This window comes from Heloderma suspectum, chromosome 7, assembly GCF_057233095.1.
Source record: "Heloderma suspectum isolate Gila_16-S chromosome 7, 16-S_ref, whole genome shotgun sequence".
Lineage (NCBI taxonomy): Eukaryota > Metazoa > Chordata > Lepidosauria > Squamata > Helodermatidae > Heloderma > Heloderma suspectum.
The window spans coordinates 36519497-36535000 of record NC_139464.1 but is presented as its reverse complement, the minus strand read 5'-3'; the positions used below and the strand labels follow the sequence as shown (position 1 = coordinate 36535000).

General features: G+C 42.0%; 1 protein-coding gene across 4 annotated transcripts in view; it reads right to left on the bottom strand.

Moving 5' to 3' along the window:
• POLR3B (RNA polymerase III subunit B) overlaps window positions 1-15504 on the bottom strand; it is a 79262-nt gene that overhangs the window by 41514 nt on the left and 22244 nt on the right. For all 4 annotated transcript variants that reach the window (XM_084809661.1, XM_084809665.1, XM_084809662.1 and 1 more), the window contains exons 13-16: window positions 10913-11074; window positions 7702-7902; window positions 5931-6093; window positions 1904-2057 (exon numbers count right to left, since the gene is read on the bottom strand). In XM_084809661.1, the coding sequence (XP_084665787.1) occupies window positions 1904-2057; window positions 5931-6093; window positions 7702-7902; window positions 10913-11074 (680 nt within the window). The remainder of the gene's footprint in view (window positions 1-1903; window positions 2058-5930; window positions 6094-7701; window positions 7903-10912; window positions 11075-15504) is intronic.

Genomic DNA, 15504 nt, shown 5'->3' with positions numbered 1-15504 from the left:
AAGGAAGGCAGTTAACCAATGCATAGTGAGCATCTTGTGTCCTGAGGTGAAAACAAAGATGACACTGATAGTGGAGACTACCACCTTGAGGGATATGATATTTATGATAGGGGGAGTTATAATTAGGGCACAGTGAAGTAGAATGGACTACAGTTTCCTAGCTGTTTTGATACAGCATGCCTTTATATCATAATCATGAAACAGCACATTAAAAAATTAGGGAAGATTATTAAAGAAAATATGAAAGATCAAATATGTAGTGGAAAGTTGCATATTAGAGATACAGGGCTTCCAGTTCACACAGAGAATACAATGAGGGGATTCCCCTTTCATTTCAATATTGGGGACAGATCCGCATGTACTTCTCATTGCACTTGCAGAGCTGTTTCCAACAGGAAGTCCCACTTAACGCAGGAATTCTGTTTATTCATTGAAGCCACACAGCGGTGTGTATTGGGGTGCTATTTTCCATTTCAAATACAAATCCAAGGGTCAAGTTTCAGAGAAACTCCAGGGGCCGCATTCCAGTGGTGCATAGGACAAAAGTCAAAGAGGGTGGGGCAAAAGGGGTGGGCATACTGAAGCTTAAGGTTCTTTCTGCCCATAACTAAGACTTAGGAGATGCATTTCAATTTTTTACAACAGGGAAAAAAGCTACACAAAAGCCAGAAAAGCACCAAATGATAGGTGGTTGGGGGAAAGGAGCGTGGCCATCTGGAGTGGAGGGCTGGACTGGGATCCCAGGAGGACCAGATTTAGACTGGATTTGGCTCCCAGACCTGATGTTCCCCTCTCCTGACCCTGATGGACTATTACTCTGAGTTGGTATAAGGCAGCCTTCTATGTTTATATGCTGGTTTCAAACTCATACACAAAGGAAAAGCGACTCAATCAAAACTGGGCCTGGAAAGATATAACTGGAGCCTAAATAGTCTGTATGTTGGTAAGCCCTTCAAGAGCCCCAGGTCCCAGTTTAACTTTTGCCAATCCTATTATTAATCAGGGGCAAATTTTAATCTGAGATTAAAGCTTTAGTTGATTACACCAAGCAACTGATTAAAGTTTACATTTCTCCTTCTAACTGAATGGCATTATTCAAGTTTATAAAGACATTTCTTTAGCTCATTAAAAAATATAACTTGAATCAAGTCAATTATACCATGTAGAAGACCTACACACCAAAAGAAATACTGCTGTTTGTAATGCAGCTGCTTATGGGACAGCTGCATCACAAATTATTGATGTGATTAATCAATATACCATTAAGCTACCTATAGAATTCTAATTCCATGTTAGAGAAAAAGTATTAAAATTCTTTGCTATTTACAGCACACTAAAACTATAAGCTTTCAAGCAGCAACCTGGACTCTAAAAGGCTTTTACCACCACCACACAGAAACACAGATACAAAGAATGGCATGCACAATTGAAACGTCAAGGGCTGTTGCTATTTGTACAAGATGCTCTTGCAGCATGCAGTAAATAACTACAATATACTTGGGCATTCTACCCCAAAAGTCCAACCTAATAGTTTAGAGACTAATTAGCACTTTCAAATGTTGAAGTGGAGATCTGAACAACTGCCAAAGGATTAAAGGTGTGTGTGTGTGTGGGGGGGACCACAGCCACAGCAAAACTGGAAAATTAGTTAAAATGTACTGGTCATCCAGTGTCAATTATGCTGGTACTGCCTTTCTATTGCTGAAACGGGCATCTGTCAAGCTGGATCTCCAATTCACATGATTGGCTTTTCAATCACTAGATGATTATTTTGGGGTCAACTTGTAGTATCAGCGTGTGTAAAACCTGTTCTTGTGAATGAGTTGAGCAAACATGATACTGCACTGGGGGATGGCAGGTGTAGATGCAATAGCTCAGAAATAGTGTATTTCACGATGCTTACCTGCACAGCCTTCCCCCATCAGAGGAAATATACACACATCTGTCTGTAAGATTTGTGGAAATGGAAACAAATTCATTGATATAACCTGCTCTACGCATCAGTCGAAATGTGTAGACCAGTTTCTGATGGTCTCGAATGACACCAAGGATGTTGCCTGTTCAAAAAAGCAATTACGTTACACATTCCCATCTTGTTTGTCCTATTGCACAATTCTATCACCTTTTGGATGGATGGGGCCAACAGTGGCTCTCAGTGGTTCCAATATGAACAGCCCATGCTGCTATTAGTTTGGCTATAGTACTCTTGCTCCAATTGTATTCTTTCTTAGGACTTCAAATTCCACCACTTGATAGAAAGGTGGGAGTGGGGTGGGAGAGTGCATTTCTTAGGAATGAGTGTCTGGAACGCAACTGGCCTTTTGTGAAGGATGCTTTAATTGTTCAGACTATTTTATTTATTTATTTAAATATTTATAAGCAGCCTTTCTGGACCAAGGTCAGATAATCACTCCTATCAAGGAAAGCACCTGCCTATGTTCCAAGCAATTCGGAAGTCTACAACACTTCAGAGTACTCAATGACCCAGCAAAACTGAGGTCATGAAAGACCAGAAAGGGGTCTCATTGAAATGCCTACACCAAGTGGTTTATAAGAAACTTTATTACAGCCTTCCCCAACATGGTGCCCTTAAGATGTGTTGGACTACAACTCTCATAATCCCACAGCCAACAGGTTGGGGAAGGCTGCTTTACTACAAAGCAACCCCCAAGCTCTACAATTTCTTGAAGAGACTTAAAAGAGCCTGCTGGAATATCTACTGCTTCTACTAAGAACTTAGGCCTCTTTTATAAAAGTCAGGAATTATGTTTCTTGGACGGGCAATTTGAAAGTTATGGTGCAACAACAGAAAAAGCATTCTTCCATGCATATATTCCCCCTACTCCTCCCATGCCAAGCACCCTAAGTGTGAGGACATCAGGGAGCTGAAATAAGAAATGTAGCTTTATTTCTACATAGGTGAAAGGCAGCGGTCCTGCAAGTCCTATGCTTTCAGTCTTAAACGTTTATCCGAATTTAAGAGTATTTCCAATTTCTGTACAGCCGCTACATCTGTACTCCACAGAATTTATGAATCCTTAACTGGTGATGAGGGGAGGATTTCTTTCACAGAAAATTTTCCATTTCATAAATTATTTACTAATAATGAATAGATGCTAATTGCAAATACAATATCAGGCAAGCCTGGCACTCATAATTAATATTTTCAGGTGATTATCACTAGCAGCAGATATGTGAGAGAATATGGCTATGTCACTGAAATACATATATGTCTCATTGTGAAACAGAACAGACAGTGAAACTGAAGATGCCCCAACAACTTCAGTGGAAGAGATCTGAGCTTGTTGAAATAGATGAGTGGTTGTCAGCATATCATACACAGTTCTTTGGGCTGCTAAAATGTATTAGTGTGTCAACAGTTTTCAGTACCTTTCCTCTTTTCTTAAATGTAAACAATGTAAGGGAAGTACATGCTATTGTCTTTAAATTTTTACAAGTATTCCAATAAATATGTCTACATAATATATCATTTAAATTATATTAAGTGTGCTTTAATTTCCTGCAGAAATATTTCAGGACAAATACTTGTGGTGTATTGCAGGGGTAGGTAACCTTCTCAAGCCATGGGCACATTCGGCAATTTGATAAACTATCCTGGGCACAACCACAAAATGGCTGCCATGGGAGGCATGGCAAAGGACAAGTAATTTACCCAAAAGACTGAGCAAAAGGCAAAGGTGGGGTCTGAGCCCCCACACACTAAACAACTCCTTTGAACCTACAATTTTCAGTACCAGCAGAAACCCATTTCCAGAGCCGGCACAAGACACTTTGCTGCCTGAGGCAAAAGACAAGATGGCGCCCCTTCCCATTCCATGTACAAAAGCTGACGGAACTGGCAATTGAATCTTTCTTCACTACTGGCAGTGCAACAGCATCTTCTACCACACCTGAAGGCAGCAGGGTAACTTAGGAGGCACAAGGCAGGCTGCGTGGCCCACAGCCCTCTCCTCCAACACCTTGCTGCCGCTGCCCAGGATCTGCTGCCAGTTGCCTTACTCTGCCTAATGGTATGGACAACCCTGCCTATTTCATAGTGATGAGGTAAGAAAATGTGCTAATTTTATTTTAAGTGGGACAGGTAGGGTACCTTGTGGGGCACCAAGAAAGGTGTCTGTGGGCACACTGGTGTCCGCAGGTACCATGTTGCTTACCCCTGGTGTATTGAGACAAATAAATATGGGGTAATTTTTTAGTTTTGTTTACTAAATACAAGTAAAATAAATATGCTCAATTCAACCACTCTCTAGTCTAGGTGTGCTATTTTACAGAGGACAGTCCTCTATTTGAAGGGCGGTCAGAGGAAGGACAAGTTGCCCATTGACAGTTACCTGGACAGTTGACTGAGCAGGCACACAGGTCAACTTGTCAGTCTTCCTCACTATGGTGAGATGTATTTCTAATTAAATTATAGTTATTTCTAAATTTGCATGTACACATATAAATCAGCATATGCAAATTTTATGCAAATTGGTATCATCTTATTTGGTGATGAATTTCATCTATTATGGCAATGCATAACTGGCCACCCTACTTGTTACGTCTCACTGAGGTACCTTTTAAATGTGGAAGCTGCTTTTCTAAGGGTTCATCCCATGGCATGACTAACATTAAAAGATCGACAGTCGCATGGGAGGGGCCGATAAGTCCATAACATGAAAATGGTGCCACCCATTTAAGTCAGTGGGTGTCCATGTCATGGTAAGGACCCATGTGACTGGCCCTGTCCACAAGACCCTGGTATTTAATTGTTACATTTATGCTGCAGGATGAATCCTCAGCTGTTTCCATAGCACTGCAGTAACCTACAGCGAGAAGCTAACCCAAAGTTGGTTCTAGGGAAAAGCATATCTAGGTTGTTCCGTAGTGATGTAGCGAACTCTGAACACTGCATTACAGCAAGGAGCCATTCAAAGCCAGGACAGCTAGGCTGGTGAGGACGAAGGAGAGGGCCTGTGGTGGCCCCCCCTCTGTGGAACTCCCTCCCTAGGGAACTCCGCCATGCCCCCTCTTTAATGAACTTCCACCACGCATTAAAAACGTGGTTGTTCAGGCAGGCATTTGGGGTGTCAGGAGGCGCCCTAGCGGCCTCTTTCAGTAGACTCCAATAGCCAACTTAATGCACAGACGAAAGGATTCTTTTCAAGGCTTTAATCCTTTTACAACTTAATGACTCTTTCAGATGCTAATCACCAGCGACTATGCAAGGAACAGCAGAATGGCCTATGCGCTGAGTAGGCAGTTGATCCCCGTTTGAAGGAGAGTCACTTGAAGACCCTGAACTTATGGGCTAGGGAGAGATCCTCCCTCTTTCCCTTGGGTCCACAGGAGGCGGCCGTTGCTTGTGCGCCAAATGGGCGCTACGCCTCCTTTTTGCGCCGTCCATCGCTCGCCGCTCTTTGCGTCTGCGTCGAGCGTCTAGCAAGCCCCATTCCCGCACTTTCTCACTGCTAGGATCACTATCTCAGGAATGCCGGCAGGAGGAATCTCTGCCAGCTGCGATGCCTGTGAGGGATGAGCTGGCTCCTCTCCCACGGATTGCTGATCCTCCTCAGAATCAGAACTGCTCTGGGGTTCTATCGGCTCAGTTTCCACCCTGACATGGGTTGGGTTAGGATATTTTTAGAAATACGATGTTTTAACATGGAATTTTATTGTTTTAAACTGTTGTACTATTGTACATCGCCCAGAGTGGCCGGGTGACTGGCCAGATGGGCGATAAAGAAATTTAATAAATAAATAAAATTTTACTTGTGTAATCATCCAAGGCCACCCTATAAAAATCTAATTTTACTAAACATCACTGGATCAAGACTAGCTTATTAAGATGAGGACACACACTTGCATGGCAACATTTAATTTTCCATCTATTTTTCTAGATCAAAAATAATTTTTTAGAAGTGCCATACCATTAAGGAAAACAAGGAACACGTTTGGGTATGAAAGTTCCTCTCCACATAGAAGGTTTACATCTTCTACTCCCAGGTTACCAGCTAATTTAATAATTGGGCCATCTTCCATGTCAGTAGTAATGTGAGTCATCAGTGCTAGGTTTTTAACCAAGCCACAGGCCTGAAGAAAACAAAAAGTATGTTAAAAAATGGAGGAGAGCATGTACAGCGAGTTCATATAAACTCATATACTAATAGCAAATTTAAACATATGCTTTTGCTTTAGAAGGTTAACGTCCCTCTCCCCATACATCAGACACATTGGTGAAATATCATTTTGTGCAGGATACAATCTGAAGACTAAAATCTGCAACTGTAGCCACTGCCCTCCGTGGCTGGTAGTTACCAGATTTTGTCCACTTAGGGCGCAATCCTATGGGGATAGTCAGCTGCCTCTGAATCCAGAGGCGACTGACTATCCAATGCAGGGCGGGCAGAGTGCGGAGGGGATCTTCTCGTCTGCACTCAAGCCGCCCTGCATTTGCAGCTAGGCAGCTGATTTAATCTGTATAGCCAGGGTGGTTCAGAGTGTGTGTGTGTGTGTGTGTGTGTGTGTGTGTGTGTGTGTGTGGCGAGAACGGACGGTGCATAGGAAGCATCATACCAGCGCTTCCGCCGTCCCCTCCCCGCCCCCTTTCCCCCCCGCTCCGCGCTGCTCTTCTGACCATGGAGCTGGGGATGAACTGCACCACCTATGAGGCAGCGGGGGCAGGGAGGCAGTTCCCGAAAACTCAAAACATTCTATGGCCGTCTAGCCACTGTCTAGCAGCCATAGGATTGCGCTCTTAATCAGTCCCAATGAAAGAAATAGAATTGGACTCACAACCTGATCCTATGAATCTTTACCCGGAAGTAAAACCAACTGAGTTCAATGGGACTTACTCTCAAGGAAGATCATGTAGGTCTGAGGCCTTAGTTGCAATTAACTTAAGTTCACTGGATTTTCGTTGGCCTTGGACTGTAACTCCTGCTTTGGGGTAAGATGACTGAGCTCAGTTGGACATTTGAATAAATACACACAGGAGCAGTCTTTTAGTGAAAACCAACTTTTCCTGGATTGTGCCAAGTGTGTTAAGGAATGCAAGGTGAAAAAAAGTAACTTGGGAGGTAGGTATATTGACGTGTACAGCAAAGCGACAGCTAGGGCATATTGCAGCATACACAAGTTTTACTGCAAACACAGGATGTTGGGACTTCTTTCCAATAACTCAAATTGTCTTTAAAAAGTGGACAGCCAGCCAACAGAACGCAGGAATCCAAATAAAGCTTATAGATAAAAATCAGCACCCAGAACTGAGGCTAAGTTGAGAGCAGAATCTAGATATGCAGCAAGGCCTGTTGAACACTTGAGAATCGTGGACACTCCAGCAAGACTTGCTTAACCATGAGGGGGATGCTACAAAAGCATACACATGGGTGGGGCCTCCCTCAATTTGGCGGGGAAAGGGCACAAAACAGGAGGGAGGGAGGAAAGGCAATATAGCAAAAACAGAACTCGAGACAGCAAACTTTTTGATACTTCAAAAGACAATAAAGAAATACTGAACAATACTGCAGGGGACAGACTCTTAGAGGTATGTTAACATTGGATGAAATGTTGTTTGGCAGCTTAGGTACAGCAAAAATAAAGATGTAAATGCTATATTGGTACTTAACTGCCCAAATGTAACGAATTGTTCAGCACAACAAACTGTGACAAGGGGAAGGAAATTTAGCTCATGATGCTTACCTCACCTTCAGGAGTGTCCGATGGGCAAAGCATACCCCATTGAGATGGCTGCAGAGATCGGGGACCGCTCACTTTTCTTGTCTTTTCAAACTGAGAAGAGATCCTTGTCATCATTCCCAGAGCAGATATATAGGACAAGCGGGACAACACTTGAGTCACACCCTGACGATCCATCTTGAATCTCTTCAGCGACCAATTCCCCTAACGGTCAAGAATTACATAAGTCTAGCAAAATGCAACATAAGCAACTTTCCATTTTCTAGTCAGAATCCACTTTGAAAATATGGGATCCTCTTAACTGTAGTGGTAAGAAAAGGCTTTACCTTTTCAACTATCAGCAAGGTAGAAAAATCTGGGGGATCATTGCATGAATGGTAACAATACGCTGTCACCAATGCTACCATGAAATTCAGTCTCCAAGGCTTTGCCACAGATAACCAAAGGCTTTGGTTATCCCTCTATTGTAGGCGGGACTGCCAATAATCTCAGACTCATTTCAGACTTCATGAAGCACTGGGAAATGACTGGACTGGCACTTCTAAATATAGTGTTTATTTAAAGGCCACACAATAAAAAGAAGTTCACAGAATAAAAACAATAACTTCATAATACAGTAACACCTCAGGCTTGCGGGCCAAATCTGGCCCTCCGGGGTTCCCCAGAGGGCCCCAACCCCTTTCCCCCAAGTGCCAACTGTTTGGTCGATTCCTGGCTTTTGCGCAGGTCCCCTTACCCCATTCTAAAAGGTTGAAATGCCTCTTCTAAGGCTGAGTTACTGGTATTTTTGCTATATTGGTGTTTTTGTCTTCACCCCCTTTTGCCGTTGGTCCCACTCACCACTGGAATGAGGCCTGCAAGAACTTTCCAGAAATTGAATTCGGCCCTTGGGCTGAAAGAGGTTCCCCCTCCCTGCTCTAGTGGCAATAATGGATCAATGAGCACCCCCCCCAACTACAAACCTGGTCCTTTAGGGGGAGCACAGCCCCATCTAGAATAGGTTGCTCACTTACATGGGGAGACAAACCCACAATACCTCCATCTTGTCTCAGTTTATTGCCCTCATGCAGTTCTTTACTGCAGCAAGGTACTTATTTAGCACTTCCACTGGGTTTGTTGAAAAGGTAAGTACAGCTCGGTGTCATCTACATATTGATGACACCGCACTCTAAATCCCCAGATGACCTCACTCAGCAGTTTCATGTACATGTTAAACAGCATGGGGGATAGGACAGAACCCTGCAGGACCCAAAGCATAGATGCCACACAGTCGAGCGGAAATACCTCAGCACTGGCTATCTAGGGACAGGTGGAACCACTAAAAACCAGTCCAGCCTATACTCAACTTCGACAGCTTTTCCAGAAGGATACCATGGTTGAAAGGTCCAGGAGAATCAACAGGGTTGTACGCCCCCTGTCTGTTCCCTGGCATGATCATCCCACAGGGCAACCAAGGCAGTTTTAGTACTAAAACCAGCCTAAAGCCTGATTGAAATGGATCTAGAAAATCAATTTCATCCAGAAGTTCCTGGATTTGACTGACAACTACTCCCTCAAGCACCTTGCCCAGGAAGGGCATGTTAGCCACCCGTCTATGGTTGTTCAGATCTTCTGGGTCCAAGGTAGTTGTTTTCAGGAGTGGTCTTCACACAGCCTCCTTTAAGGAAACTGGGACTGCCCTCTCTTTCAGTGAGGCATTTATCATCACTGGGACCCAGCTAAACATCCCCTCCCTGCTAGACGCAATAAGTCAAGAGGGGCAAGGGTCAGCCATACAAGTAATTGGCTGGACTTGCCAAGCACATGGTCCACATCCTCAGGCCCTAAAAATGATGAAAGATGATCAAGTGCTTTTGATGATGATTAAAAACTTACATGTTTACCCTGACTTTTCCCAACCATTAACTTCTCTAAATAGTGCTGTTTTATTATAATGATATATTGTTTTATAATTTGCTGTAAACCACTTTTGGGATTTTAAAAATGCAGAGCGGTGTATAAATATTAATAAAATAAAATAAATAATAAAGTAATCAAATGAAGCAGGATCAGACGGTGCCCTGGACACCTCCACTGATTGATTTGCATTAATTGTGGTATCCAGACTGTGGTGATGCAAATGATTTTGTCCTTAAAATGTCTTACAAATATGTCACAGTGTGATGCTGAAGGTTGCACCGTATCTCGTACTGTGTCAGGCTGCAAAAGACCCCAAACCAGTCAGAAATGCTCTACTGGACAATTCTGTGACAATACAATGGTGTAGAAAAGAACTGCTTGATTATTAGCTCTTACTTATGTTCAATTGGACTTGGACTTGTCAAGAGACTTTCTCTACTTGCATTCTAGCTGTCTCTCAACCTGCTTCACTGCCCTCAGACCAGGTGTATACCAAGGAGCAAAATGGGCTCTGCTCAGTGGAAGAGGGTGCTTGGGAGTGATCATGTCAACCACCCATGTCACCTCTGCATTCACAGAGCAATCAGGGTTTCAGCAGGCACACCAGCTAGAAAAAAAAGCCAGAGTCTTCCAGAATCCTTCAGTATCTATTAGCCTCCAGGGTGGACTATTCCAACAGGTTGCCCACCCTTGCAGGGAGTTGCTATGTAAATGGGACAGCCTAATAACAGTTGCTATATTAAAGAGACAGCCTAATACACAAAATTTACCACTGACAACTAATGAGGCTTGCATATTTTGTACTCTGGTGCAGGTGCCTTCAGTACATCTAACTGCTTGTATTCAATATGGCCATTAAAATGTCTTACTAAGAAAGCTGAAGGAGGAATCTCTCTCTCTCTCTCTCTCAGACAGCCAAAGGAGGAAAGAAACATATCTGTCATTGTCCAGATTGGGAAAATTGGTATTTGCCAGAAGATAGGACTAATACTGAAAAATAGAGAAAGACTGGCAAAGGTAACGTTGAAAGCAGACATGAGTCAACACATAAGTCTGGATTTAAACTTATCTGTTAAAATAAAAGTATCAGCAATATGCCCTCTATCCAATTCTCTTCAAGAGTGGTCTGGCAGTTGCAGATGACAGAGACCATACGCCAGCCTTCCCCAACCTGGTGCCCTCCAGATGTGTTGGACTACAATTCCCACTACCCCCAGCCAATGGTGATTGGAACTGCAGTCCAACACATCTAGGGGGCAAACTGCAGTTTGGGGAAGGCTGCATTACACCTTCCAAGAGCTAATGAAACACTTACAGTAGAGATGGCATTCACCATACCATTGGTGATCTGATCTTGCCGCATGTGCTTAACTACATCAAACTGGGCTGCTCTCTGCTTGGGAATTACTTGATCAGCAATCTTCTTCAATTCAGAGTTAAATTTTTTGAACAAGTCTTCAAACAGAAGGGAAAGAAGCTATAAGAGAAAAACAGAATTTAGGGCGGTAGTCAACCAAATGATTTAGCAACAAAAAGCCACAGTAGAAACGCATGAACTGGGTGGCCTTTATTATACACTGCTCAGCCTGGTAAGAGAATGGCATTTTCCATATTCTGGCCTGCTGACCGCTATACAGCAGAAACAAGTGGTTCCAGTTTATTAACAAAGACAAATGCTGTAAGATTTAGCCATTTCCAACAGGGCAAAATCAAATTCTTCCAAGCTATTCTTAAGAACTTCTGAAACAAAATGGCTGAACTTTTATGTAAACCACACTGGGGATTTCTAGTGAACGACAGTGTACAAATTTCTATAACAAACAAATAAACAAACATGGCAACATCAAAGTAAGCTCATTTAGATTCCAAAAACCCATACCTAAATAGCCATTCATTCACACTGTAGAGCTTTTTAAATAGGTAGGTCACATCACTGTGTAAGCAGCACCCTAATCCATTTTTCACTTTCAGAATTATTTATGTATAGATAAGTTATAACTGCCTCAGTAGTTGAAGCATGTAATCAAAGGTGGAGCACTCCTGAAGCATCACCTTGAAGAGCCACCAATATGATTGGAAAGACTTCCGGTTTCATGTGTCTTTCCTTGTTTTTGGTCCAGTCATTTCCTTCTAAGTCATTCTTTCACTTTTAATGCTCACCCATTAGCCCATTCACATTTCACCCAGCTTCTACCATTAAACTTTAGTGGTATCTTAAACCATCTAAACTTTTACATGGCAAAGTATCCGCAGATTGAATGCTTCTTCCCCACCCCACCCCAGTCTTCGCATTATCCCCTGAAAATAAGTATAAGCTTTAGAACTTGGCAATTCTACTCCAAATCTTGGTTTTCCAGCAACTCTAAGTGTCAGGAAGACTAAAAATACAGCAATACTGAATGCCAAAAATGCAAGTTCCCAGTATACAACGCATTGTTAAGTGCTAAACAAACTAGGTATTCAAGCAGGCCCTGTTAAGACATTCTGGAGTCTATTGCATAATTTAATTCCTGCATGGAATGAGACCAATTTAAAACTGTCTCCATTTTCTTAGAAGTATAAGCACTACTCCACCCCACTTGGCCGAGGGCCAGTCATTCACTGTACTCTCCAAATGAACATTCCCGCTAACTATATTTGCCATCTTTCCATCATTATCATGTCTCTGCTGGTTTGCACAAAGCACAGGCTGCTGAAACTTCCTTTGCCTTTCATTTTATTGGCACAATATAAACCAACAATATATGAGACTTCCAAAGTTGCATTTTTTCTGGAATTACAACCAAAATGGCCCCATTTGAAGCTCCCAAAGGGGTCCAATTAGGGTTCAAGAGCAGGAGGGCCTCTCTGCCAATTGCGCATACCAATGATTACTCAAACTAAGTTTTGAAGTTAGCTTTTTTTTTCTTCTTTAGATGGCCATTCATTCCTGACACCAAACAGGATCAGGTTTGCCATAGATCTCCATCATGAGGTCATTCCTAAAAGTATCACACTGCGGCAAGTAAATACTCTGTAAATTAACTGATGCAGGTTCATGGATACAATCACGGGGTTTAAATTCCTGTTCAGCCATGGACTTCATGCCAATGCAGATATTACAATTGCCAAAGACATAATTCATATATTTTCCAAACCTAGATTCCCCAGGAAACATAATGCATAGTAAATACACCTTGTTTCACTATCAACCATGCATGCTCCAGATTTCACAAGTTATACTCTAAAGAACACTTTAGAGAGGGACCAGTGCTGCAAACCCTTTGTATTCACACATCACTTTATAGTCTCTGATTACTTCCAGGTCTGCGTACCCATGAGATCAATATCAGAATAAATCCTCACTGTACGGCTTGGGGTAACTCTCTTTCTGCCTCTGTCACAGGAAGCTCCCTTATACAGTCAGACTGTTGGTCCCTCTAGCTTGGTATTGTCAACACTGACTGGGAGCAGCTCTCTTAGCATTTCAGAGAGGAGTCTTTCCCAGCCCTTCCTGGAGATGGCAGGGACAGAACCTGAAACTTTTGCATGCAAAACATGTGCTCTACCACTGAGCGATGGGCTTTCCCATATAGTTCCCCATCTATACATAATGAATACTAGAGAAAGGGCTGTTTCATGAATGAACATAAAGATTATCAAGTAATTAGCACATAAACTCACTATAAATGTCTCCACTGACTTCACCAATATTTTCTTCTGGTTGAACTAATAAAGTTAGGTATGGGTACATAAACTTCCTGACATTTTTTTTTAGACTAAAGCATTCCTTTGCTAATTCCTGTAGCTCTACAGGCTCTCTCTAAGAGCATGGCAAAGTTTCACAATAACTCATTTTTTAGGTCAAGAGTAAATGATTAAAAAGAGAAAGGGATGGAATGCCAGTGATAATATTCACTGAATTTTTATAGCGAACCCAAGGTCTTTCACACAGGAGCATTGAAGAGCAAATTAAATTTGAGGGGTGTGTGTGGGGGTAACATAAGGGAGAAGTAGTGACAGCTCATCAATTGATTTCCATTGAAAATCCTGAGGAAAAAAATTAATAAAGTAGTTAAGCTGTTGAAATACAGTTTCACCAATTAGCTTAATGTCAGAGAATTCTAATTAGGTGCCTTGAGATTGCCATTTAGTGTTTAAGGCTTTAGAGTGCCAAATTCTCCTTTTCACACAAACTGGTTGCAAAATTAAAGACATTAGGCAGCCTTAATTATATTATCAGAACAGCTGGGATTAGTCAATCTCTGAAGTCAAGGCGGTTTTCTTTTGTCACAGGGTAGAAATCCCTTCCTTTCCAGGGTGCCGGATTTTGGTGCTGTTCCATATCTCACCCATACAAAGCAAGCTGAATTAGAAAGAAAGGGGGAAAAAATGCCAAACAAAACCTGAGGACAAAGACGAGGGAAATGCTCAGCAAATAATGAACACATTAAGAAAAGAGAAAAGGTAGGTGAAAAGATTAAGCTTGGAATCGGTAGGTCTCGCTAACACCTCTGCTGGCACCTGGCCTACCAAGCCTCTAGTGGGCAGAAAGACGAAGAGGAGGCTCTGTAAACCAGCTTGGCTAGTGGAAACAACTGTTATCTAAAGCTAAAGCACATTTCGTACTCTCTTGTCCCATGGGGTGTGAAATTAGCTGCTATTGTTTTCACACATTTTTATAGACACAATGCCTTTTATGTCTTCACATTGTGAAGCCTCCTCATACAGGAACAGTCTTTTTCATTCAAATTTTTTAAGCAACAGGATTTTTAGTCCAGAAACACAGCTAGCTTAGACAAGACATTTAGATGAGAAACTCTAGCTAGCTGAAAGCACTGAGCAACAGATTTAAAGTGAGATGTTTTGTTGATTTGCAAAATACAGCCAAACATATGTTAATAATAGTCAAAACACACACATAAGGGACAGAAATTTGTTTTCAGATGTATTTTAGGAAGTGACAGAAGTCTAACCATTCAAACTGTTATAACTAGTAATGTATTAGACATATGCCAGTGCTTATCTATAATTTCAGAATCCCTTCGGAGTCAACAGAACCTGCTGTAACAGGTTTAAAGTGCCTCTCAGCCTAAAGCATTTGGGGACCACTTTACAGGTAATGATTTTTAGATGCACAACTAACATGTAGGGGTTTCTAATTAAATAAAATTGTACTTGATTCATCATCAAGTTTTTGACAATTCATCTCTCAATTAAATTAAATGCATAGACTTGCAGAGGCCCCCCCCCCCCCATTTTTAGGCATATTTTACAGAACATTAAAGAAGAAAATAGCATGTTTCAGGTTTCTAGAACGTTAGGCTATTAAACAACATAAGCAGTAAGTACACAAGATTTAAGAATCATTCTGCAAGAAACACCCCCGCCCCCAAGAATTAAATGTTTGTCAGAGAGTTAAAGGAAAGCTATAGCATGTGACCAACATGTTTCCTTCTCCTTTCTTTCTTGTTTGAGCAATAGCAAACTCTACTGCAAGACTAACAAATATTTAGAGGTGTACTGCCTCCATACATGGAAGTTCTACCACCCCTCAATAAAGAACTGTCCACTCATTATAGCACCCTTTTTCTAACAAGTGGCTTGCCAAAGACAACCCCTGTCAAAGAACTTAAGATAGGACTTGCCAGAAAAATCTTGAAATATGCAACTGTAGGTGTGGATAACAATTAACTGAGTACTGCAGCATCTTTTGTGCCCAAGATGGCCTTTGACTCTGCTCAGAAACTCAGCCTCCCTCCCTCCCTCCCTCCCTTCCTTCCTTCCTTCCTTCTGCAAACATGTAAAAGCTGCAGTCCTATGCACATTCACTTGGGAGTAAGTCCCATTGAACTCAATGGTACTGTATTTCTGAGTAAATGTGCCTAGGATTACACTTCATCTGTTGCCTGTTAAAGAAAATTTGAG